The following is a 27,152-nucleotide window of genomic DNA, read 5'->3' on the forward strand; positions in this document are numbered from 1 at the left end:
TTAAGTAAATAAAAGGTGAAAGCAGGGTCAGTGGGATGGCTCAGTGGGTAAAGCACTTACTGTGCGAGCATGAGAGCCGGGATTCAGCTCCTCGGCATCCAACTAAAAGCCAATGCTGTGGTGTGGAGACAGATGAGGCCCTGGTGTTCACTAACCAGCCTAGCCAAAGAACCAAACTCTAGGAAATAAGATAGAAGGTGTTTGAGGATGATACCCAGCATTGACCTCAGACTTACACACATACACTTATATACATGAAAATACAACTTATGTGTACATGCGTGCGCATGTGCGCGCATGCTCACACTTCACAAGATGGCGTCCTCTGTTCTGCTCTGCCTATAAGAAAAGGCAAAGCAACAAGGTCAGTCACCAGGGCTGTAAGACCCTGGGGCTGAAGAGACAACAAACTTCCCAGAAAGTGTGCGTTGCGTTACGCTGCAAATGTGTGCTTGGCTGTAAGGAGTACACACCAAAGCCTGCTGAGCTGTGACGAGAAGAGACAGGTCTATTCGGAGCTTTAACCACGTAAGTCTGGCTTTCTTTTTGTTATTTTGTCTTTTTTTTTTTTTTTCCGGAGCTGAGCACCGAACCCAGGGCCTTGTGCTTGCTAAGCAAGCGCTCTACCACTGAGCTAAATCCCCAACCCCAGTCTGGCTTTCTAAGAAGCTTGAACTGCCAGGCCTGTGCTGAGTCCTGGGAGAGAGGCTCCAGGAGCTCACAGCCCTCAGGGCTCACTTCCAAAGCCATTCTTACTTTTCAGTGTAAACCTCTCTATGGTGACCAAGAAGCCTGGAGTTCTCTGTCCAAACAGCATTTCTGTGGCTATTCTTTACTTAGCACTAGAGTTTGTTTCGTTGTTTGGTTTTTGGTTTGTTTGTTTGCTTGTTTTTCAAATTAATTCTAGAACACAGTCTCCTTAAGAGTTGAAATGTTCTGTATCCCAGATCCCTCATGGAAGGAAGGAAGGAACAAATAAACCAACGAACTTGAAAAGTAGGCTTAAGTAAGTGGGCCCCTATGCTGGTATCTTATGTGGAAAAACTACCTTCCTGTATAGCCTTTGTACTGGCTGGTTTTGTGTGTTAACTTGACACAAGCTAGAGTCATCAGAGTAAAAGAAGCCTGCATTGAGGAAATGTCTCCATGAGATTCAGCTGTAAGGCATTTTCTCAACTAGCGATCAAGGGGGAGGGCCCAGGCCATTGTGGGTGGTGCCATCCCTGGGCTGGTAGTCTTGGGTTCTATAAGAAAGCAAGCTGAGCAAGCCGAGGGAAGCAAGCCAGTAAGTAACATCTCTCTATAGCCTCTGCATCAGCTCCTGCTTCCTGACCTGCTTGAGTTCCAGTCCTGACTTCCTTTGGTGATGAACAGCGATGTGGAAGTGTAAGCTGAATAAACCCTTTCCTCCCCAGCTTGCTTCTTGGTCATGATGTTTTGTGCAGGAATAGAAACCCTAAGACAGCCTTCAAGCCTTAACAGGTATTCAGTCCTGTTAATTCAGTCCCTAACATCCAGTGAACAGATGGACCCATGGTTTGTAGTGGAGATATGGGTACTGTCTGGGAAAATGGAGGCATGTGTAGAGGCATGGAGAGGTGGTAGGCACGTGGGTAGAAGAGAGAATGGATTCATAGGGAGACAGAAAGATGGGTGGGTGGATGCAGGAATGGCTGTAGGGCTGAAGAGATAAGTGATGGATGAAGATGTAGGTGAAGGGTTGTAGGGACTAGTGATGGACGGAGGGAAGGGTGGATGAGCTGATGTTAATAGGGTAGAGAGGTAGGTGTGTGTGGATAGAGGGATGGATAGACGACACAGCCTATCATCACCAGAAGATCTGTGTTCAGATGGATCGTGAAGCTCCTGAAGTACTGCTCACTCACTGGAGGACTCGACCATTGGCATCACCAGCTGAGATGTGATCACCACTACCCGTTCATCACAAGCAGGGGGCAGCAGAGCGGAAAGCCACTTAGGAACCTGCCTTTGCGTGTTCCCTGGCCACTTCTGAGAACCCCCAAGAGTGCTCTGACCTGGTGGTGCTCTGTGTTTCTCCTCCATCCGTCCTTCAGCCAGTTCCTCCCAGTATTCTGTCAGGCTTAGAGGCAATGACACCAACCCCGCCCTGAGAGGAGCAACAGACACAGACACTATGCTGTGGCTACTCAGGGAACTGCAATGCACAAAGTCTTTACTTTCCGAAAAGGAAATGAAAGCCAGAAAGCTGCCTGGAGGAGATCCCCTAAACTGAGTCTTCAGAAAAGAACAGAAAGCATCTAGTGGTTTAGCATTGGCTATGATGGTCACAGAAAGTTTTTGTAGATATTCAAATTAGGGGAGTTCTGTTTTATTCCTAGTTTACTCAGAGTGTTTAGCAGAATGGGAGTTGAACCTTGTCAAATCCCTTTTTTTCTCTTTTTTTTTAAAGATTTATTTATGTATGTGAGTACACTGTCACTGTCTTCAGACACACCAGAAGAAAGCATCAGATCCCATTACAGATGGTTGTGAGCCACCATGTGGTTGCTGGGAATTGAACTCGGGACCTCTGGAAGAGCAGCTGGTGCTCTTAACCCCTGAGCCATCCCTCCAGCCCCCCCCCTTTTTTTTCTTTTATTTATATGAGTACACTGTAGCTGTCTTCAGACACACCAGAAGAGGGCATCAGATCCCATTACAGATGGTTGTGAGCCACCATGTGGTTGCTGGGAATTGAACTCAGGACCTCTGGAAGAGCAGTCAGTGCTCTTAACCTCTGAGCCATCTCTCCAGCCCACTCTTTTAATTGGCATAATCTTTGTCATTTTCTTCTTTAGCCTGGTGATGTGATTGGTTGTGTCGTTGGCCTTTAAGTATTGAACCAACGTTCCATTCCTAGGAGAAATCCCATCTGGTTAAGTAAGTAAGATCTTTACATTCATTGTTGGACTCTATTCCTAAGTGTTTTGTGGAAAGTTTTTTTTTAATTGGGATTATTTTATTGGTTTAATATTTCTTTAACAATTTTATATGTGTATCTAATGCATTCTGAGTCTGTTTATAAAAGATATGGCCTCTCCTTCTTCCCTAATTTTTTTCCTTTTTAAAAAAAAATTATGTTCATTGCTGTTTTGCCTGAATGTGTGTCTGTGTGAGGGTGTCGGATCCCCTAGAACTGGAGTTGCAGACAGCTGTGAGCTACCATGTGGGTGCCGAGAATTGAACATTGGTCCTTTGGAAGAGCAGCCAGTGCTCTTAACTGCTGAGCCATCTCTCCAGCCCCACTCCTCCCACTCCTTTTCTTCTTTGTTTTAATTGTGAAAGAACAACATTAATAAATTTTTTAAATCATATGAAAAAATAAAATGAATAAAGACATTGCAACAAGCATCTTACTGAACATAATCTTGGGTCTGTGTCTACATATAACATAGGAAGATATCGAAAATAACCTCTGTTGAGTTTGTCAAAAAATAAAAAATAAAAAGCTTCCACATACAAAAAATAGACTAATACAGTATGAGAGAGAGCAAAGATACTAGCATAAGAGGGAGAATAAAAAAAAAACAACTTTTTTTTTAAATCCCCTTGTTCAGGAAGAAGCTCATGGTTACAAAGGAATACTTGTTGAGTTTTACAGCAAAGAAACCAATATGTTTGAGGTAAGGAGTATGATAATTAATTCAGTTTGATCATTGCATCCTATTACATGAATTTATACAATTATTATATTACAAGTAATTTTTTATAAATGTATTTATTTACTGAGATAAGGTCTTACTATGTAGCCCTGGCTAGCCTGGAACTCCCTTGGTAGTCCAGGCTAGCCTCAAATGCATAGAAACTCACCTGTGTCTGTGTGATGGTTTGAGTAAGAATGGCCCCATAGATATATTTGAGTGCTTAGTCACCAGGAGTGTAACTATTTGAAAGGATTATAAGGATTAGGAGGAAAGGTCTTGTTGGGGCCGGTGTGGCCAGCGAGGATGTGCTTTGAGCGCTCTCTCCCTCCCCGCCCCCTTCTCTGCCTGTGAGGCAGAGTGTAGCTGTCAGCTCCTCCTCCAGGGCCATGCTCCCCTGATGATAATGGACCAAATCTCTGAAACTGTAAGCCAGCCCCAATTAAATCATTTCTTTTTATAAGAGTTGCCTTGGTCATGGTGTCTCTTCACACCACTAGAACACTCACCCAGCCCATGCTGGCTTCAAACTTACAGCAATTTTCCTGCCTCAGGCTCCTAAATGATGTCATCGCAAGCATGGGTCACCACACCTAGATCATGGTGTGGAGGGGTTTTGTTTGGTTGGTTTGGGGTTTTGCTGTTGTTGTTGTTTTTATGCTTCTGTTTGGTTCAGAGTTAGGATTCTGCTGTCCTCAGAGTGAATTATGAGCTGCCCCTCCAGGTCTTTTGTTGTAGTGTTGTTTGCTTGTATAGTTGTTTTGTTTCGCTGGAATGGGCTGTAGAGAACCTCCACGATTCTTTTTATAAGAGTTGCCTTGGTCATGTTGTGGTCATTTTGGTAGCATTCACCAATGAGGAGACCATCTGGCCTGTGCATCCTATTTTGAAGGTAAATGATGACTGACTTGATCACTTTCATAAATACAGGCCTATTCCAGATTGTCTGCTTCCGGTGTGACATTTTGTCCTGTGCACACAGATTGTCCAAGGTGGGCAGTGGGCTATGTCTCCTTGTTACCTTGCCAGTGTCTCTAAGATCTGTACTAATGGCTCCTCTGAGCTCTACTGACTTTATTCTTAGTTGGTCTAGCTAGAGGTTTATCAGTCTATTGAACCTTCCCAATTTTGTGGATTGCAGTTCTGTCTTATGATTGTGGATTATTTTAGAAATCATTTTGATATTGCTTTTCTAGAGTCCTTTGGTGGGAGTGTGGGTGATTTTAGAACTCTCTTCTTTCTAACACATGCATCAAATGCTATAAATTTCCACTAAGAACTACTTCCACACATCCAACAATTCCAGATAAATTGCATTATAATCATTTAGTTCAAAATATTCTTTCAGTTTTCTCCTAGTTGTTCTTGACCCATTTGTTGCTTATTCTCCAAGTGCTTTGGGATGATCAGGTATCAAATCCTACATTTTAACAACACTGTGGTATGATGAGATCACATATGGGATGAGGATGATGATGGTGGTGGTGGTGGTGGTGGTGGTGATGGTGGTGTGTGTGTCTGTGTGTGTGTGTGTGTGTGTGTGTGTGTGTGTGTGTGTGTGTTCTTAATTTGTAAGGTGTGTTTTCTAAAATGGCCTACTGTGGTGAACGTTCCCTAGGAGCATGCGAAGAATACATTGTCTGCTACTGGATGAAGCAAACCCACAGGTGTTCTGTGGTTAGGCAAATACACATATGGGCCTGCCCAAAATGCAGGCTTGGTAAGGGTGGAAAACAATATCTTAAACTTTGAGGGGGGCAAGGAACTCAGCCTTTCCCATCCCAAAGACCCACATGGAGTCTATGTGGAGGTTCTCAGACCACTGAGTAGCAGCACTCACTCATCTGAAAGGTAACCCCATCCTGGAGAGCTCCCGGTATATATTACTCCTGAATGTTGTGAGACCCTTTTGATGCTCACCATAAGATGGGACAAAGGTGAAGGTGCACACATTCTTGCTGGGGTCCCTCTTCCCTGCATTGAAAGCAAAGCAGCCTTTTGAAAACACACATTGTAGGAACCTACAGGTAGCCTCGGGGACCTGAAAACAGCCTCAAGACTACAGCCAGAGACAAGGGACACCGCCACCAAAAGGGACAACAAGTATAAGTCACATGTTGAGCTAAGTAGGGTTCCTCCCAAAGACATTCCATCCATGTGGCAGATCAATGGCAGGGACCCTGTTCTTAGTTTCATTTCTGTTGCTCTGCTGAGGAGAGGGAAAGATTTATTTGCCTCACACCTGGAAGTCACAGTCCTTCACTGAAGGAAGTCAAGGCAGGAACTCAACTAGTAACTTGAAGGTAAGCCTGCTTGCTGTTCCACACACACTGTCTCCTCTAACGAGGGAATTCACTCACAGATCCGTGGAGGAACTCTGCTGACTGGTTCACTCACAAGCCCATGCTAACCAAGCTTCTTTATAAAGCCCAGGACCACCTGCCCGAGGATTAGTGTTTCCCAGAGTAGACGTGTGGTGGTTGAATGAAAATGGCCCCCTTAGACTCAGGGAATGGCACTATTAGGAAATGCATCCTTGTTGTTGGAGTAGGTGTGGACTTGTTGGAGGAAGTGTGTCACTGGGAATAGGCTTTGAGATTTCAAATGCTCAAGTGAGGCCCAATGTCTTTTTCTTCCTGCCGTCTGTCCATCTGGATGTAGAATTCTCAGCTACCTCTCCAGCACCATGTCTGCCCTCTGTGCTGCCACACTTCCCACCATAACAATGATGGACTAAACCTCAGAAACTGCTTGTAAGCCATCCCCAATTAAACGCGTTCCTTTCTAAGAGTTGCCAGGGTCATGGTATCTCCTCATAGCAACAGGAACCCTAAGACAGTGGGGCTCTCCTGTGTCAACTAACAGTCAAGACAATCCCCTACAGTCGTGTCCACAGGTCAATCTGATCTAGGAAATTCCTCAATTGGGATTTTCCTCTCTGGTGATTTCTAGACTGTAGCAAGTCGACAGTTAAAGCTAAGACAACACACACACACACACACACACACACACACACACACACACACACACACACACAACTATATCGCATCCTGTTCCCACTCCAGAAACAATGAGATGAGAAGTAGATCCTTTAAGTGGGGTGTGTGTGGTTTTTGTTACCAGGCTCCTTCAGGTCTCTGGGACCTTTGGGGGCCTTCTGGCTGAGTTCAAAAGATAGCGTAACCGAAGGTCATAGGGAGGCAGATCGCCAGCCACTCAGCACCCACAGTACCAAAAGCCACAGGTTTCTGCAAGAAAAGGTGGGGACAGAAACAGGCAGGACCATCTCTACAAAGAGAAATGGTGAGGGGCCAGGACCCAGAAACATCCTTTAATCCAGGCAGATATCTATGGGCTCCAGCCCCCAGCTCTCACAGTAGCCCATCAGAAGCAGTCAGTATAAATGTGACAGCCAGCCCCATCAATAACATGATTTAATTAAGAGATAATGACAGTGAGATTGAAAGCAGCGGAGCTGGGATAATGGCGCGGGTAGCCCAGAGGAGCGCACGGTAACTCCAGGCTTTGATATTAATGCATCATCCTGCACATTGTTTTGAGAGAATTACAATATCTTTCAAACGTCTTCAGACTTTTATTCTCCTTGCACGGTCTCTGAGTTTTCTCTGGCCCCCGTTGCTGATTAGTCCCAGCTAAATCTGCCTTTTCTCATAAAAGAAAAGATCATGCATTTTATTTTCAATTAACTTGAAGAAATCTATCAAGAGAAAAGTCTAAACGTACCTCATCATTCACAAACCAATTTCTCCATCTCCCTTCTCTCCCTCTTCTCCTTTCCCTTCCCTTTCTTCTTCTTCCTCCTCATCTTCCTCCTGTGAGTGTTGGGAGTCAAAGTGCACTCTAAAGAAGTGCTCTACTGGGGCTGGGGATTTAGCTCAGTGGTAGAGTGCTTACCTAGGAAGCGCAAGGCCCTGGGTTCGGTCCCCAGCTCCAAAAAAAAGAACAAAAAACAAAAAAAAAAAAAAAGAAGTGCTCTACCTCTGGCTTCCATCCCTAGTGTGGAGTGGTGGGATGGCCTTTTACTAGCCAGGGTACCCAAGGGGCTCTGTCAAGGCCTGGGATGCTATACCCCAACCCAGGAGAGCCAGTGCACAGCCAGTCTCTTTCACCACTTCCAACCTAGGCTAAGTGCCTGGTGTTCAGAACCCTCTCTGTTCAATCCACCGGTCCTGGCAAGAAGTGATGGTAGAGTTCAGCTGACCCCTGGGTCTACCTGGCTAGGGCACAGTTCCAGCTACTTTCTACTAAGCATCTCCCAAAGCCTGCAAGAACTACATCCACAAGGTCTAGCCTCTGGACCTAGCAGGACTGGGAGATGTCTGAGGAGCTCCATCTTCCCAGAAAAATGACTCCGGGATCCTGGAAGAGATGGTCGGTACCAACAGCCTGACCTGGTGCTGTAGCAGTCTCCCAAGCTCCCGATGCTGTTTTTGACTGGGCATAGCTGCTCTAGGGTGTAGGTTTACGCCATTGATCGATAGCAACCTTTTCTTTTTCCTTTTTTTCTTTTCTCTTTCTTTTTTTTCCTTTTTGTTGTTTGGTTGGTTGGTTCGGTTTGGTTTGGTTTGTTTCTTTGTTGTTTTTTTATTTTTAAAGCAGGGCTTCTCTGTGGAGCCACAGCTGCTGTCTTGGAAGTCATTCTGTAGACCAGTCCAGGCTGGCCTCAAACTCACAGACATCAGCCTGCCTCTGCCTCCCTCCCGAGTGCTGGGATTAAAGGTGTGTGGCACCACCACTCGGCTAAAAATAAACTTTTCTAACAGCTTCTCCTCATCAGAAGTTGGTCTTCTGCCCTTGCTCAGCTGGTTAGCACATCAGTAGTGAAAGGGGAAGAGTGTAAGTTTCTGGTAAGTTCCTCAGAGGCCAGAACAGCACCTTATGGGAAGGAGGCAGCCTGGGTTCCAGATCAGCCTTCAGTTCCAGCCGGCAGCACGAGAACCCACAGAGAACCACTGTTCTGAGCCAGATGGGGCAGACACATCCCAGCACTTGCTTCTGAGGGTGCAATGTTTGCTTCAATCCTAGACAGTGTAAGGGGGTCCTGCTGCTGTCCAAGGTTTCCCCAGGTCTCTGCCACTTGTGCTCTACATACTGAGGGCCTTAGCCTGTGCCTTGAGGCCTCTATAGACAGAGTCCTGCCAAGCAGGTGTACAAATCAATTCCCAGTGAGCTAATGTTCACAAGCATCTAATTCCATAGTAAGAACATCAATTTTGTTACATGTCTGCTGCCTCAATAAAGCTTAAAGGATCTAGAGAGAAAGAGTGGGCTGGGGGTGCCCTAGGGAGCCTGTTAAGATCTTCCTGCTGACCAGCCTCTCTCCCCAGACCTCTGTGGTGGTCAACCCTAACCAAGGCCTATCCCTCTCAGTGGTTGTCAAACTTCCTAATGCTGTGACCCTTTAATACAACTCCTCATGTTGTGGTGACCCCAACCGTAAAATTATCTTGTTGCTACTTCATAACTGTTAATTTTGCTGTTGTTATGAGTTGAAATTTGATATGTAATGTAATCTGATATGCAGGATATCTGATATGCGACCCCCAGAGAGGTCACAATACACAGGTTGAGAACTGCTGTGCTGGGGCCTACATCTACAAAGTCTTTTCTTTCCCTCCCACCAGGAGGCTAGATCCCCAGGGCAGCTGGGCGTTATGGAAAACATTTCGATTTGCCCACATAGGGCTCAAATTCTAGCTCTTGACACTTTTTCTCAGAGGCTACTATCCAGAATGGGCTATAGCTCAAACAGACAGCACCACCAGAATGTAGCATGTAGTTTTTGCTACCCTGCTTTAAGCCCTGGGTGGCCCATGCCACCAGCCCCACCCAGGCTCCCTCAGATACGCAGATAAAACACACACACACATTAGTATATTTTCAACCTGCCTCCTGGGCCCAACTGCTGGGCACCTCCAATCTCCCAAGGCTAGCACGCTCTTCCCAATACTCTTCCAAGGCTAGCACACTCTTCCCAATACTCTGAGCTCAGCACCTCTCAGTCACCCTCAGATTCACTTGCTCAGCCACCTTTATTCCCTGCTCAACACCCTAACCTCCCACCGGGGAATCAATCTATAGCTGTTCCACCCACGATCTCACATGGCTGGTCTCCTTTTCTCCCTCTGAAGAATGGTGAAAAATTCCCTTCCTCCTCTGTGTCCTACCACCACCACCACCACCACCACCACCACCACCACCACCACCACCACCACCACCACCACCACCACCACCACCACCACCACATCATTGTCACCTTCAATCTTATCTTTTCCTCCTCCTCCTTCTTTTCCTGATCTTCCTCTTCCTCTTCCCAGGACCTGGAAGTCCCACCCTTTTCCTTCCACCAAGCAATTGGCCCTTGGCATCTTTACTGATAGATCAAGAATCAATCGGAGGGTTGGAGAGATGACTCAGTGGTTAAGGGCAGTGACTGCTCTTCAAGAGGTCCTGAGTTCAATTCCCAGCAACCACATGGTGGCTCACAACCATCTGTAATGGGATCTGATGCCCTCTTCGGGTGTGTCTGAAGACAGCTACAGTGTACATATATATAATAAATAAAAAAGATTTCTTTAAAAAAAAAAAAAAAGAACCGATTGGGAAACAGGACCTTAGTAAGTGGGGTAGCTTACACCAGAAGTCATTGGTGGCCCAGCAAGGGCTGCTCAGAACACCCACTTAGATCTTTCCCAAAGTCAGCAGTGGCTAAGAGCAGAACAGCCCCCAAGAACCACAAAGCACCCACAAAGAATGACCTGAGGGAATAGCAAGGAACTTCAGGGAGATGGAACTACTCTTTACAAAGTCTGGGGAACAGACCCACAGCCTTCGGACACACAGCACATGCCACGGGATTCCCCCAGGCAATAGATGCTGGCCAGTGGAGCCTGGCCCAGTTTCTGGCCCTACCTGCTGTGATCATCTGGGCATGGACTCTGTAACCAAGCAGTCAGCCACAGAGCTGTAAGCATCTGTGTGTTACCCTGGCTACTGCATCAGCTCAGTAGCTGTGGGCAAGGGTAGACTCCGGCAGGACTTCCCACCACCCAGCATTTGGCTCAGAGTCTCACAAGGACAGGAGCCTGGCCTCCTGGTGAGACTTTTCACTTAGTACATTTATTTAACTACATCCCTCCAAAAGGTGTGGCAGTATACACCTTTAGTCCCAGCATTCTGGGAGGAATCCAAACAAAACACTGGTGTGGCCAAAATCTCTCCCAATTTGTTAGCAGACTTCTGATCAACATTTGTCAAACACCTGCATGATATGTTTGGGGACAGAGGTGGGGTGGTGTTTTTTGTTTGTTTGTTTTAACAAATTATACATGAATGATAACCTCAACATATATCCTGTTCTTGAAACGTGAGGTGTTTTGTTGGCCTGCATAAAATCTAGTCACACGTCCAAGTATTAACTTCATGAGCAATGAAGTAAATAAGATATTTTAAGGGACTGGAGAGATGGCTCAGCGGTAAAGAGCACTGACTGCTCTTCCAGAGGTCCTGAGTTCAATTCCCAGCAACCACATGGTGGCTCACAACCATCACTGAAGTCAGCGACAGTGTACTCACACACATGAAATAAATAAATAAAAATAAATAAATAAATAAATAAATAAATAAATAAATAAATCTTTTTTTAAAAAGACATTTTAAGTTTATTATTTCATGCTTGTAAGTATTGCCTGCATGTACGAACATCTACCACCTGGGCACTTAATGCCTATGGAAGCCAAAAGAGGGCGCCAGATCCCCTAGCACTGGCGTTACAGATGGTTCTAAGCCACAGTGTTGATGTTGGGAATCAGATCTGGGTCCTTGAGAAGCCAGTGCTCTTCACTATGTCACCATCCATCTCTCCAGCCCAGTGAAAACATGTTTTAAGGCACGGTGGTGCACCCTTCAGTACCAGTACATGGGGGGCAGGGAGAGCTCTCCAGGTTCAAGGCCAACATGGTCTACATAGCAAGTTTCAAGCTATATATAATAACCTGTCTAAAAGAAGAAAACAGGACCAGGATATATGACTTAGCCGTTAGTGTTTATTCAGGGGACTTGGTCACAGCTGTCCTCACATTACCAGATTTCCTGGGGAGCTATCTGTTCAGCCAAGGGTCATTCACCAAGAGCCTTCCACGCTGAAGCAGGTAAATACTGTCACCCACCTGGGTTTGCTGTCCATGCCCCAGGTGTTGCCCGGGGCAGGACCCATCAGAAGGGCCTTTCACTCCTCCAGACCTCCGCCAACATGATCAAAGGGCTTCCCTCCCTGGTCAGTCCGCAGCTCCCTGAACCCCTGATTTTCTATACGACTCACACCTCCATACACAGACCTGTTTCATCATCTTGAAGGTAGGGAGAAGCCCCATCCAGGGGAATGATAAGGCAGGCTACAGAGCCAACCAGAGACAGGGGTACTTGGGGGAGCAACATGGGACACCCAGAGACCATGTGGCAAGGGTGCAAGAATTCCTCCCCTCCCGTCCCCTGGACCTCTGAAGCAATACTCCACCTGAAGTACTTGCCCTTGCCCCAACATTGCCATGCAGCCTTGTCAGCTAGCTACGTGACAGAGCGCAAGAACTTGGAAATGGGAAGTAAGCCAGTTCCTGTGGTCTCATCTGAAACTGGGGAGGAAGCACTGACTTGTAGCCTTTAGGAATGACTAAATAAAAATATCTACTGTATCTTCAAAGGTAGCTGGTGCCACTGACGAGGGAGTGGCCTGCCTAGCAAGATGCTCACACAGTTGCCTGCCTGCACCTGAGCCCCCTATCTCAAGCCTTTAACCTATGGGTCTTCTCATTAAACTTCAACCCGGAGACATCGCCACAGCACTGGTGGAGCTTCAGCCGGCATAGTCAGGGAATCAGAGCTTTTCTTTGAGTCTCCTGGGTAAATGGGCGGATGTAGCAATGAGGCTATGGCTCCGTGAGCCCAAGTTCTGATTACTTAAATGGCATGTTGCTTAAAGCAAGTCATCTTGGTTAGAGTTTCATTGCTATGAAGAGATGCCATGTCCAGACCAACTCTTACAAGGGAAAACATTCAACTGGGGCTGGCTAACAGTTCCGAGGGTTAGACTGTTATCATCATGGCAGCATACAGGCAGACATGGTCCACAGGCAGCAGAAGGGACCCACTAGGCATAGCTTGAGCACGCATGACCTCAAAGTGGCATATATGCCCACTGGACAGACACATCCAACTGAACTTTGACCGTATGTGATCCCCTTGGACCCAGTTCTCAGGACCCCATGAAGTGATCTACTTGCTTTCTCTGTGGGAGGGCAATGACCACCCTATTCCTCACACCTTCACTTTCTCTTTACCTGACCAACAAATTAGGTGACATCGTCTCTACAGGCTTCGCTCATCTCGGTTGTGACCAAGGCCAATTATTTTTGTTTGGAGCCATCAATCCCTCTGTAGTGATAATATGGGTATTTAGGGCTGTAAGGTAGTGAGGCCCCACGTCCAGAGTAGCATTGCCCCTGGGAGCACTGGGCTGCATCTCCAGCAGCCTTCTCTTCTCTTCTCTTCTCTTCTCTGGGGGTTCCTCACTCACTAAGCCTAGCACCCTAGACTGAGCACCCTACCACCTCATGCTCTCAAATGCCCATATATCATAATCTGGGGAGCACCAGCCACTAGTCTGCAGGGAGGAGTGTAGTTTAAGTGACCAAATCATGAGCACTTGCTTCAGATCTTCAGAAAACGGCAGGGTCTGAGAACGTCTAAGAAGCTGTGGTGGATGCCTTTTGAGCTTTCTAGAAGCCCACTGATCAACACGAAGAGAGGAAAGTCCCCAGAACCACCAGAATCCAAAACCCTGCTTCACCATGAACTACATCTAACACCAATCAAAATCAACCTAACAAAAACTGAACCAGGCCACAGGTTACCGGCCTCAAAGTGTTCAACCCTGGTTTTGAACGATTTGAAATTTACCAGCTGTAAAGAAACATAACAGGGTTTAAAGTATAAATGTTTCTATCACATAACCAATGTTCAGACCTACAGGGAGGTTCTGCATTAGACTGCAGCCACAGGGCTCATCTGTCTTGTGGTTGTCACACTCAGCCCGGTCCATAAAGGCTGCTCCAGGCCATCTATCAAACCTACACCCCAGTAGCCAGAAAGAAAAACAAGAACACAACTCAACTGTATTTCCTCATGTCACCCCACCCCCAATTCCTCACTGGCTTGACCTTGCTTTCCTGTCTGCCCTCCAGCTGCAGAGGAAAAAGAACTTAGGGAAGAGGCTTTCAGGTGGGGGCTCTGCACCCAGGGCTGTGGTGAGGCCAGGTGGAGAGAGGTCACATGAACTGATTTTTGTTTGTGGGCACTCTGATTTTTTTGTTGTTGTATTTTCCAGGGTGTTGGTTTTACATTTTTACCGTAATTTTTAAAAAGCGATTTTTTTTTTTTAACAGCAGATGGTGGTGGTGGATGCCTTTAATCCCAGCACTTGGGAGGTTTTTGAAGATCATGGTATGAAGGGCTGGAGAGGTGGCTCCATGGCTAAGAACAACTGCTCTTGCAGAGGCTTGGGTTTGATTCCCAGCCCCTGTAAGGCCAGCTTAAAACCTGAGATCCAACACACTCTTCTGACCTCCAAGGCACGCATACATACATAAAGGCAGAGCATTCATACACACAATGGAGTAAATATGTTAGAGGGGGAGTACAGTTCAAGGCAGGGTTTCTTTATATAGCCTTGGCGGTCAGAGAACTCGCTGTGTAGCCTATGCTGGTCTCTGCCTCTGCCTTCTAAGTCCTGGGACTAGAAGCCTGCGCCACCCGCCAGGCTGTTTTTAATGCCTGTAAACTGAGCTGTGTGGGCTTCGTGTCTACCTTACATCTCTCAATTATTTTTTCTTTACAGCTAGCACATAGTGAGTTCCACCATGCTCTGTGGGCTTCATTTACATCTGGTCCACCTTACAACTCTCCGTTTTTTTCTTTCAAGGTATCACACAGTTGAATTTCACTATGAAATGTTCATACATACACATCAGTTTTAGTGTCTTGGGTCTGAAATTTTGCTAATTCGGAAGGCAACAAGTGTCATGGTACCATTTCACAGATTCGTGTACACGAAAAGATGGAGGAAAACCATCTGTGTCTTCAAGACGACCATGCTTGGACCAGCTCCATCTCTCAACATGAATCCAAGAGAGACACCCAAGCAACTCATTTCGGCGCCAGGATGGGAACCAGAGCTGGCCCAGGACCTCGGCTGCTCACAACATAAATCAGAGGCAGTAAAGTGTTCAGCCGTCTGTGGAAATACGCACAACCAGCAGATCAAAGCACTGAGAGGAAACTGAGCTTAGCCCTGAGTAGGATATGAACACCCTCGCACACCAAGGGGATGTCACAGAAGAGGTGAGGAAAGAACGTAAGAGCTAGAAGTTGAAGCCGTGTGCTGTGAAATGACTCGTTCAGACATGGCAGAGTCATGAACCCACAGAAGCCAGCTGTGATTATCTAATCAAACCGGTACAAGACTGAACCATTGAGTTCCCAGTATAGATGAGGCCCATGATCTCCAGGCCCCATTCCCTACTAAGGAGTCGCTGCTGTTGGCACTTAATGGCTGCTGGGGTAGACACCTTTTAGTGTTCCCAAGCTCCATGGATGGCCCCATACCCATATGGACATTAACTGGAATTAGTGGGCTAATAAGGAAAAACAAGTGGAGAGAGGGACATGAGTACACCTGGGGGATACAGAAAGAGTTAGAATAAGGACCTGGAGGTGGGTATGATTACAGTTCTTTGTATACAAATATGGAATTCAAGATTTTTTTAATTCAAAAACTTAAAAAAAAAAGGGAAAAACAAAACAAAATAAACAAACAAACAAAAAAAAAAAAAAACCAACAGTTTAAGTGTGGTCCCAGGACTAAGGCTGTGAGTCTGAGAAGACAATGGGGGCCTCCTGAGACGCAATACACACTCCCAACACTGGTCCATAATGGCCCAGCCAAAGTGTCACTCTAGGCTGAGGTCACACTCTCTGACCAAGCCATTCCCACAAAAGGCCACATTCAGCACAGAGACTTGCTATTCAACCAGGACGGTGCTCGCATCCCTGCCTCCATGGTTGATGCTGCTTAGTGGGCTCCAGGGTGACTGGTCACCTAGTCTATTTGGCACCTTCTAAATTGTCAGGGAAGGAAGTCTGGACAGATTGGCCTTACACCAGTGGGGTACACAGTGAGATCTGGATCAGGGGGTTGGAGAGACAGGAATGAGAGCTGAGAAATACCCAGCTAGTTCTGAAACATTTCAGACAATCTCTCAGGCGGAGATACCTGGCCCTGGCTTCCCAGGAAGCAGGGATGACAACAGGATTCAACCTCTTGTTAGCTCTCTGTATCCTTGACAATCTCAAGACACACCAAGCCATTCCTGTAGCAGCTCACACCCCAGCCCACACATGCACTAGCTCCACCCCACGGGCTGTCCCAGGGCAAAAATCAACCACAACTCAAACCAGAACCAACAGCAGGAGGTGGGGCGGCAGCAGTGGACAGCAGTGGACAGTCAACAGTGTCAGCACACCATCAGCACAGGTCCACTGCCTCAGTCCACCCCAGGCTTCCTCAGAGAGCCAGAAGGGGATGCTGACCCCCCCCTTTTTTTTAACCATCTGCCAAACACGGGACAAAAACTACCAAAGGAAGACTTTTTATTTTTCAAGTTTCTATGGAGATATTACAAACATGTAGACTTAAAAGAACATTTAAAATTTTTAGTAACTATTTAGCTTTAAAATAAAAATATGATTAGGCAAAATAATAAATAATGCCACCCCAGGTCAGCTGTTAGATCAAGTGTGTCACACCTGGTCACACCACCCACTCAAGGCCTCAGTGCTCCCACATGTACCTCAGGCTACAGCTCACCCAGCCTCCTAGTGATGCAGGAATGAGAGGGCCACACTGTCCAAATCTTCACTTTATTTTTAATATAAAAATGCAAATTTGGAAACCCACCCTGCCTTTTCCCCTAACATAATGCTTTACCTCTTAGAAATAAAAATAAAGTACTAATTCTATATACATCACATGTACCATACAAAAATGTATCCAAAGGTCTATTGCTACCAAAGTGTTCTAAATTAAAACAAGTTACAGAAAGCTCCTCATTGTAAACAAAAGATTACAAGTTACAAAAATCAAAGTACACACAGGCCCATCATGTATATAACCTCGCAACACATTCTGCTCCCACACCAAGTTGAGTTTTTATGTGCCTGTATAAAAATGCATATCAATATACCTTTGCAAATTTATTTTTTCATTATAAAGCAAATGAGTACACTTTCTACAATAAATAACCCGCTGGGAGGCACGCCTGCAGGAGCCAGGGCAGAACAGGAGACTCAGGGCAGTCAGAACGGTGAGAACGGGCCCTGGCCGGCAGCAGCTGGCGGGACATTTTTTGGTGATTTGCAAGTGATGCACACAGCATAAATTTATTCCCTCTTTGCACAAAGTACCATTCAAAATAATGTCATTTTCTTTCTTAAAATACACATTTGTCATTGTAAATTTACACCCCGTCTTATTAAATAAGCGGTACTCTGTGTAAAGAGCATGATCTACAAAATTATTAAACATTCAAAAGTCTTTAAAAAAAAAAACCCTACAGATTAGAAGTAAGTGAGGCCTCGGCACTCGGCACCTGCAGTGGGACCCCACACCACACTGCTCGGAACAGACCCTCCTCACCTGCAAAGCCAAGACCAGATGGTTTCATAGAAAACTTGGAAGTGAAACCTCCCCTCCCGGGGGGGGGAAAAAGAATTAAAGAACTACACCTAGAAAATCAGAATAAGTTAAGTTCTGAACAATATACAAACATGTACAGCTTATCAACACTATTGACAGGGCTCCTGGTTGGCTGTGGCTTTAGCCACTGCCTTTTGCTGGAAGCCACCTCAGTCAATGTCACTGAGGTCACTGGCTGGCTCCCCATGGACTCGGCTCAGATGATTCATGGCTCGATCAAATGCAATCCGCACAGCCTTCCGGATGCTAGAGTTCCTCCCTTCCATCATTTTCAGTTTGTCAATGGTCTCATCCACACCAAGAGGAACCATCTTGGACTTGGGAAGCCACTGCCTTTTAAAGAGAAGACAGAGCATAAGAACCGCCAGCCCATACTTGGTATGGCCCACTAACCATCAGCCCATGTGCACAACAAGGAACCTGGCGGTACCCAACCCAAGCTCCCCACATGCTGGACACCTCATGCAGGAAGTTCAGCTGCATAGGGCATCCACCTAGCCAGCCCTGTCTGGACTCAGGTAAGGCATGTAAACCATAATACAATCCTCTTTTCCATACACATGAAAGTGGCCTTGGAGATAAATCTGGAACATACAGCTATGCACACAGAACAGGCCCAAGATAACACAAGTGTGTGGCCCACTAGGTGAGCCCAGGTACACGTGTATGTAAGGGACCAAGCAGGATATGTATACACATAACATAGGCCAGTGAACTCTGGAGCAGAGTAAGGAGGCCTCCTAGGATGGGTGAGAAGACTATACACAGAACCATCGAGTGGGCAAGGCCAGTCTAAGCCTCAATGAACACCAACTGCCAGGAGCCAGAGCCAGGCAGAGAGAAGAGGACCACAGGGGACCTGCTATCTCCCCAAGAGTGGCCACTCAACAGGACACTAACTACTGACGCACCTCTTAGTCCTAAGCAAGGCCAGCTGAAAGGACCTAGTTACACAGGAAAGGGCTGGATTCAACTAAATATGGTCAAGGTGTCACTAGATAATACCCTCAGGGAATATTAGGGTCTGATCCGTGGCATAAGGGAGTTCCGGTAGCTCTGGGTAGAGAGAGGACAGGAAGATAGAGAGGGTGGAAAGGGGTGGAGCTTGTGTCCTGGCAGAGCTGTAGGATCAAAAAGCCCATTGCAAGAGAGTCTAGAGCAAGAACTGAAGACAGCCTGAGCCACTCAGGGATCTAGGAAGTGAGAGGAGCTGTCAGGAGAGACCAGCACTCCACCGTGCCCAGGCGGCAGCAGACAAGGACCAGGAAAGACTGCTCGGAGGCACCCTGACTCAGCATGGGTAAGCGAAGCCCCAGGTGTAACAGAACCCCAGCTCCGCCTGCTGTAGAGTTCTAAACACCACACTCACCAGCTTCTCTTATTGTCAAAGAACAAAACAAGGAACAGCTTCTCCTCAGACTTGGTCTGCATGTGTTCACCGATCTTCAGCACATCCAGGGGCGGGGCGGGGATGGTGACACCATTGTGGTGGCCAGGCACTCGTGGCATCTTGGGGTCAATAATCTGCCAAGGACATGTTCCAGTGACTCAGAGCCACATGCCTAAACCCACAGCCATTCATACACCTGCCCCAAGCTCTGACAATCACACCTTTGGCAGCACAGACTGCAAGGTGCAGAGCATGCACTGGCGCCCCAACCCAGGTCCCACCAGAACACCCTACTCACTGCCTCCAGACTCACCAGTGCTGGGTAGGAGGGATAGCCGCTACACTTGGCCCACACCACCTTCAGGGGCTCCAGGACGGAGGCAGCGGCATCGGTGGAAATCCACATGCTGTTCTGTCCCACCTCTAGGAAAAAAGGAACACCTGAGTCAGACCAAGCAGGAGAACCACTAATACCCAACACAGCCACTAAGCCTGGGGCTAGAAAAAGTCCCACTCCTCTCAGGCCCCAGCTCCCCTAGCTGCTAGAGCAGATAGTTCTACAACACCTCAGCCAGGAGAAGCAGGAACCTCACTGTTCCTCCCGTGGAAGTGAGGCCTAGAAGCCTGCCAAAGGGCTCCCTGCTTCCCACCACCCCCAGTTCTAAGGCCTAGGACTTCAGGTCCCCTGTACCTCGCCATACTTAAACCTCGATTCTAAAGACAGGATCCTTAGCATGTACCAGACGCCTATTACACAACCAAACAGCCAAATACAAGTTCTGGCTTATTCCAAACTACTGCCACCTGGCTCTTGTGAGCCTCGCTGAGTCTATCCAGCCGCCCAGGACACGCCTGTGTACAGGCCTCACCGACTACTGTTGGTAAGTGATGCCACTCTCAGCAGCACCATGTCCTAGCTTCTCCGTAACCCAGGACCTCCAGCACTGCTGTCGCACTGCACTGCAGCCTCTATGGCCACAGCCCATTCCCTGCAGTCTCCAGCCCTTCTCAATTTCAGGTCTTTGCCCTGACAAGCCTCAAACAACAGCCAAGTACTTCTATCCCCGGAGTGGGCTTGGTCCACTAACAGGAAAATCTAAACAGCATCAGCCTAGCAGGCACTCCTCCCTTACACGGAGCCTGAAGCTAGGAATGATCAGCCTGCTGTGACACCTTCAGTTACAAGGCAGATATCCTCAACAGACCCTGTCCTGGACAAATTCCATCATCAGGAACTACCCAAGCCAAATACAATGCAGCTCCGGACAGGCCTGAAACCCCAGCATCAGTGAGTTAAGCATATGCTTATTCCTTTCCTCTAATGTGGGGGGCTTGACTCACAGCCCCAAGCCACCAAGACCAGACCTTGCCTTTCCATCCAAGTCTGTATCCCAACTCACCAGCTGCAATCCTGGCCGCCTTGGCGTAGTTTCCATTTTCAATACAAGATATCAGCTCACTGCGGTCTTCCAGTGTGTGCCTTCGTACAAGCGCAGGCTTCCCTCGGCCACACTTGGGTGTACTAAAGCTTCGGGAGGAAAGCAGAGATGAGTCAAACTCAGACTACGGTTTATAGTGCCCTTCCTGGGGCTTCATCCTATACCAGGTGCCAGGCTGCCAAAGGACAATGTGGTGTGGAGACCCAAGGAAAGTAAGCCTGTCCCCATGAGGCCACTTGACAGAGTGGTCACTACAGTACCGGCAGGCAGAGCACTCAGTGCACACCACAATCTTAGTAAGAGAAAAGGTTTGGGGAGTGGGAGGTGCAGAGTTTAATTATGCTGATTTAATTATACAGTATAATTTAGAGTAACTTCTGACTTCTGTTAAATTCTACTGAGCAGGTTCAATTTATCCCATGAGAAACTGTCCCTGAATGGCAGAGCACACACATAAAACTCCAGGGCAATCTTTCTAGATCTTCATTCAGAAGGCGGCCAAGGCCCCTGCTGCAGAAGGCAGAGGGCTACCTTGAGTCACACAGTGGGCTGTTGCTGGAACAAATGCTGGACTCAGATGCACAGCGCCGTCGGGGCGCAGCTTTCCTCCCTGGGCCGCTGCCTGGCTCCTGCTCGCTTCTAGTACCCCCAAAGCCATTGGTGAGACCTGGAACACAAGAAGCAGACAGATACATGGTCACAATACACCAGAGCACTAGCTCAACTTAATACCTTTCTCCTCCTCAAAAATTACAATCAGTTTTCCAAATAACTGTGCTTCTGTGAGGCAGGGTTTCAGGTCCAGGTTGCTCCTGAATCTCTGATCTTCTTGCCTCCATCCCTGGTTCCTGAGGTGCTGGGGCTCAAGCCCAGAGTTCCCGGCTGCTAGTCCAGCTAGTTGAGCTACATCACTGGTCCCACAAAGAACATTCTATACACAAAAAAGCCAGCACCTCATCTCTCACTCCCATGACCTCAGTGGACAGACGCAGAGGCACTGCTGTGTAAGGAAAAAGTCAGAGCAGTTCTGCACTTGCTCAATGAGTCCCATGAGTGCAAAGCAAAAAGAAACTGTCACCACTTCCCAAGTTAACGTATCCCATGCTGTAAGGTCTGTGAGCTTACAACAAAACTAGACTGTTCACTAGACAAGGTAGCAGTGTCTAGATGAGAGCCCTGCAGTACCCGAGGGAGGTGGAACACTGCAGTCCTCCACAAAATACACTGGTCATGCACAACTGTAGGAAGGGAGGGGAGGGGAGGAGAGGGGAGGGAGAGGGGAGGGGAGGGGAGGAGAGGGGAGGGAAAGGGAGGAACACAAAGAGAGATCAGGGCAATACAGTCCAGTAACAGAGCACCTGCCTAGCATGCATGCAGGCCCTGGGTCTGACCACCAGCAAAAAAAAAAAAAAAAAAAAAATAGAAACATCAATGTTTTAACAAGGACTTTTTAAACATATAGATAAAACATTTTAAACTAGCAAGTGTGGGCCCAATTCACCTGAGCAATGCCAGGTCCCCAAGCACCAAAAAATGTGGAACTTGGCAGGAAGCTGAGCCAAGATATACATCAGGTATAATGTCTGCACAAACGCAACCACAGCATCTGGATATTTGTAAAGTATTTTAATAAAGGCAAATCTGAGTCAAGGCAACCACCATATTCCTTGCAAGCAAGCGTGACCCTCAATTTAAGTCAGTAAGTAGAAAAAGGCACATCCACCCATGGTCCTTGCAGACCTCCCTGAATCAGAAGGATCATGTCCCCAGGCTGTGTGCTTGTCTGGCTTCTTCTGGCTGCACCAGTTTGGGAAAGGGAAGGGGACGGGAACAGCAAACAGACAACACTTTTTGTTCACATATGCCCATCTTCCCCATATAACCTTAAAAATGTAAGCTCTATTTTCCAAAGTAAAGCATGTAAACTTATTTTTAAAGAACATTTTCTTGGACGTATGAGGTGACTAAGGTCTTCATTGCATTCTCCCACCTGTGAAAAGGACCTGCTTGTGCTAAAAAGACTTCTGAGAAGCTTCTTGTTTGCTCACTGGCAAAGCAGAAGACACAAGACAGGGAAGAAGCCGCATTCCTCTCCTAAAAGCCTCAAGGCCCAAGAATTCTTAGGAGGTAGGAGAACATGGTGCTGCCTTGGGTAGGTGCAACACACAACGTAGAATGGACACCTGCTGACTTAGGTCAGCAAAGTCAACACAGAGACAGCCCTGTTACCTGGATGGACAGAGAAACGCAGAGCCCTTGCTCCAGGACCCAAGATCTTAGAAAACTACAAGCCCCAAATCATCTGCCATGGCTAGGCAGAACTGGCAGGTCAAGCCTCTCTGTGCTAGAAGACACCCCAGGAAAGAACCCAGAAGTACAGTTCCCAAAAACACTTGGTATTCCCGACAAGGATGGCAATAGCTTTTACCTGTAACAAGGGGCCTTGTCAGGGCCTAAACAGCCCCTTGGGGAGTCTGGAGGAGGTTGGAAAAACTAAGAGAAAGTTTATAACTTTGAGAAGGGAAAAAATATGATTAAATGTCTCTGCCATTTTCCCAAGTGTTTAATTACCAGGGTACACTGCATCTGGGCTCCTAAGTTTACAGAAAGTTTTCACACGTTTCATAAAGACACGTAACACCTTGAAAAGCTGGCAGAGCCACTGTGAAACCTGAGAAGCTTCCAGGAGAGACCCCTGGGGCCTGCAGAGACAAGCAGTTCTCTGGGCCTGCTTTTCAGAGGGTGCTACAGCCCAAACTACTACAGTGCTTGCATGGCCCAATCAGACTCTTATTCCAAGGCCCTGGACATGCCCCAAGAGGCAACACAGGCCAGAGACACGAGCTTGAAAAGCTCTTGCAGCCACTGTCTGAAGAATGCATGGCTGTGACCCAAAGCCAGGTAATGAGCAGTCTCTGCCTCCCTCTTTGTGATCCACTTCCTACAATGATTCTCCCATTAGCTGCGGAAAGGAGAGCAAAGGAAAGTGCCCTCCTAGCACTGAAGTTTACTGTAGAAGATCACATACATGCCAACTACTCCTGACAACCAGAGCAAAAGATGAGATGGCTTCTACACAAAGCCAATGGCCCCATGCATATGGTGCAGAGGGTCCTGATGTCTCCAAAGACTAAGGCAGAGTTCGAACGCCTGCCTTACTCAGACCCAAAGGAGGCCACAAAGTACCACTGCAACATGTCCCTAGGTGGGCCAGCCCCAGCCTTGTAACTACCACAGCATCCCTAAAAGCTCCCCCCGGCCCAGGTATCTACAGCACAACTGGGGTACACAGAGTGGCCAATAAAGGGTACCCTGAGGTGCTCAGGTCTTCAGCTCTCACCCACAGGCCAGGGAGAAGTCCCAGGTTGTCTATTTGCAAAGCTGAGAGGCACAAGGTGGGATAGTAGGGACATGATCCTTTCTACCATGGGCTCCTAACCTGCACAATGCAAGAGCTCACGGGCTGCAGCAAGTGAGAATGTTGGGGCCTAGTAAGCTACACTGACCAGGCTCTCACCTACAGAACACACAAGGCCTATGAGATATTATAGTCACTGAGTGCATCCTTGCTGGTAACACCCACTACCAAGAGACAGCTCTCCAGAGTCCACGGACTCATTTCAGACAGCACAGGATCGTGTGCCCAAAGCTCCAGCTTGTTAAGCCTGCGTCCTAGGCTCGGAACACGACCACTTGAGGGTGGCAGCAGAGGCATCTATGGTCTTCCGATGGCACCAAAAGAATGTCACAGTGGGTGCATGTTCCCACCTTCTGATAAAAGCACGGCAAACAATACCACCCCACCCACCACTCTGCTTTTCATGAGTGAAGACACGGCTGCATATGGCCACGACAGGCCAGAAGCCAAGCCGAAATGCCCTCTTGAGGGCCATGCAGGACTTCCCGGTTGGCTCAGCAGATATCTGCACAGCTAATAACTAGACGAGCAGTGCTTAGTAAGCCAAGACACATGGAAGGAGAGGAAAGGGACACCAGACAGAGAACAAAAGATGCTAACAACCAAGTAAGGAGCTCTATTTAGGGCCATTAGGGCAACATGTGTGTACAGTCAGTCCCTTCAGACATCTAGACCAAGACGCCCTAACCAGAGCCCCCAGTCATCACAGGTCAGTTTTGGATGTGCTCAGGATGAGGCAAAACTGCTGGATTTGTTGTCCAAGCTACAGCAGGTTCTGCTATAGCACCAGGAAGACCTGAGGCACCGAGACATCAGCTCAGGCACCAGGCTCCTCCAACTGCTGGCCCGGGACAGATCTCCTCCGGGGTAGGTGTGTCTGAGTGTCTGTTTAGAGGACGGCTCAGCAGATGACTCCAATGTGATCCTCAAGAACTAGGAGCAAGGTAAGAAGGCAGCGAAGGCTTTGCAATCCAAGAGGCCATTTAGCAGAACTCCAATCCAAGTCGAGGTTAAGAGAAAAGGATTAGGATCCAAAGAGTGAGCTACCCAGGCACATTAGTGGTTAACTGAGAACCTGGAAAACAGTGAGAAGCCATTTAGTCTGACTGCAAGGGCAGGAATGTCTCCTCCCTCAACAGCCTGTGGCCATGGAAGACATTCACTTGCTTATCACCACACCACACATTTCATGGAGAATCTCCACACCACAGTATGAGTAAGGAGTGACACGGGTCCTGGCCTGATGGTCCATTGACGGAAATAAAACAGGCAGAGTAAAAAAATCTACGAAACAGAGCCAGCTCCAAAAATTATGATAACCATAACAGCAGTCACACCATGCTCGGCACTGCCCACATCCCCGCCTGTCCTGCAGGCATGAGCAAGCGGAGGCCTGTGGATGGGCAGTTTAAAAATAAGTAAGTCCATACTTAATCTAACTTGGAATCTTGCAGTGCACTGGAGAGCACCAGAGAATTCCCCTAAAAGTTCAGTGCCAGATGAACCTGGAAAAGATCAGAAGGTTCTGAATATTCCAAGTCCTCAAACAGCGAAGAACTGCAACTTGAAACAAGAAATCCAGGTGCGCAGAAAGCACCAGAAGGTTCAAGTGGAGGCACAGCCAGCACCGATGGTAGGATGGGCCCATTCAGCCCATGCCTGGCCCACCACGGGCAAGCAGATGCAGCAGTAGACGCCTCCTGTTCCTGAGGGTCAGATCTTAGTGCTAACAAGGCTCCCGGCTGCTCAGGAGTGCGATTAGGAATTCATCATGCATCCACTGAAATCTACTGCCATTCTGGAATAAGAAAGCAGAAATCTCCATTTCAGTCAGGATCAAAGGCACTGGGGAATCACACAAACTAAAGGTCTATTATTAAGATTCCGTGGGACTCATCGTTATTACTAAGAACCCAGAAAAGAACTGAGATGTGCACACACATAACATTTCATGAACTCCTGATTAGTAACCCAGAGGTGACAAACAGTCTCGCAGAGCCCACATGGCCTAGTTAGCCACAGTACTTGGCAGAAGCTGCCAGGTACAGAGCAGGGGCTCAAAACAGCAGCTCCACGGTGAAAGCTTTTTCTACAGTGTCTTGCAGGGTCAATAAACTTTCTGTTGCTGAAAGATATGAACCCTGAGGAGGTAGAAAGCCATCCTGTGCACGCAAGTCACTTGGTACTGAGACACTGAGTAATCTCCTAGCAGTAGAACACAGCATAGTACGGCCAGTTCAGTGACAAAGGACTTTCAGAGAGCTCAAAAGACACCAGTCTTGCACTAAATGCGGCTAAGAAAAGCTAAAGTTACATGGCTTCAGAAACACCCAGAAGTGAAACAACTTCCGTTTCAAGCTGCTTCCTCTGGCATGTTAGAACTGCTTCATCAAAACCAAGTGTTACTGGATTTAAATAAGAGGGCATTGAGAACAGTTTCTATAAAATTACTAAGTGCAAAATAAAAATGAAATTAGCTGGGCCTACTAGTACAGGCCTGTGATTTCAGCTACTTCAGAGGCTGAGGTAACAGGCTAATGAGTTAAGGCCTTTGTTATAGAAAAGGTCCAAAACCAGCTTGCTTCAAACTTTTTTGAAAGGGTCACCAAGATGGGTCAGTGCAAAGGTAAAGGTACTTGCTACACAAGTCTAATGTATGCTGGGACCCACATGGTAGAGACAATCTTTTGATCCCCCACACACTGTGGCATACACACACACACACACACACACACACACACACACACACACACACACACACACACACACAGTTGAAAGGGGTTCCATAGTACACAACTTGCCATGAAGCACCAGAGTCAACCTCCAAGATAGACAGACAGATATAAAGTTGTGTGTGTGTGTGTGTGTGTGTGTGTGTGTGTGTGTGTGTATGTTCATGTTCCCTAGTATCACACACACACAAAAGAAGTAAAATTTGAAGAAATTTTTCGGTAACCAAAAAAAAAATCACAATTTACTAACTTTGGCAAGAAATGCTCTTCAGGGTGTGGTGCTTCAGGCCAGGTAACTCAAGAGAGATGGAGAGAGATGGAGAGGTGCCAACAGTCCACTGTCACTACCAAGCCAGCCTTGCCCTTCCAAATCTCTGACCTGGACCACCTGGCAAGGTTCCAGGAAACAGATTTCACTCATCAGCAACTTATGTATTGCTCATTGCTGACGTGTAGACAAGAACAGCCAACACTAGAGTGCCTGGAAGGAAATGCAATTTCCTTAGTGTGGTGGTCTGAGTGAGAATGGCCCCCCATCTGATCACATTTGAATGCCTGGTCCCCAGTTGGTGAAGTGTTTAGTAACATTTAGAGGTGTGGCCTTGTAGGAACTGTGTTGCTGGGGAGGGGTTTCCAGGTTCCAAAGCCCAGGCCGTTGGGCTAGCATTCCCTTTCTCTGAGTC

At 47.3% G+C, this 27,152-nt stretch overlaps 1 protein-coding gene and 1 long non-coding RNA gene across 9 annotated transcripts in view; one reads left to right on the top strand and one right to left on the bottom strand.

The window, feature by feature from the left end:
• The first annotated feature begins 299 nt into the window (after nt 1-299).
• On the top strand, nt 300-21,745 carry LOC108351525 (uncharacterized). Of its 2 annotated transcripts, none has more exons than XR_010053907.1 (5): nt 300-528; nt 1,307-1,386; nt 2,820-2,901; nt 3,579-3,644; nt 14,776-21,745. It is a non-coding gene; the product is annotated as an uncharacterized LOC108351525 (long non-coding RNA). The 2 variants fall into 2 exon arrangements; XR_001838998.3 differs by lacking the exon at nt 14,776-21,745 and adding an exon at nt 10,001-10,275.
• Brd1 (bromodomain containing 1) overlaps nt 16,369-27,152 on the bottom strand; it is a 47,842-nt gene continuing 37,058 nt past the window's right edge. For 3 of the 7 annotated variants that reach the window (NM_001108103.3, NM_001414946.1, XM_039079302.2), the window contains 5 exons: nt 20,851-20,986; nt 20,281-20,408; nt 19,194-19,303; nt 18,860-19,014; nt 16,369-17,823 (listed from right to left, as the gene is read on the bottom strand). In NM_001108103.3, coding sequence (NP_001101573.1) covers nt 17,640-17,823; nt 18,860-19,014; nt 19,194-19,303; nt 20,281-20,408; nt 20,851-20,986 — 713 coding nt within the window. In that variant the 3' untranslated portion in view covers nt 16,369-17,639. Of the gene's footprint in view, nt 17,824-18,859; nt 19,015-19,193; nt 19,304-20,280; nt 20,409-20,850; nt 20,987-21,924; nt 25,536-27,152 lie in introns of those variants that run through there. The other 4 variants (XM_039079301.2, XM_006242197.4, XM_063263626.1 and 1 more) reach the window with 3 other exon arrangements.

The sequence above is a fragment of the Rattus norvegicus genome, chromosome 7 (assembly GCF_036323735.1).
Source record: "Rattus norvegicus strain BN/NHsdMcwi chromosome 7, GRCr8, whole genome shotgun sequence".
Lineage (NCBI taxonomy): Eukaryota > Metazoa > Chordata > Mammalia > Rodentia > Muridae > Rattus > Rattus norvegicus.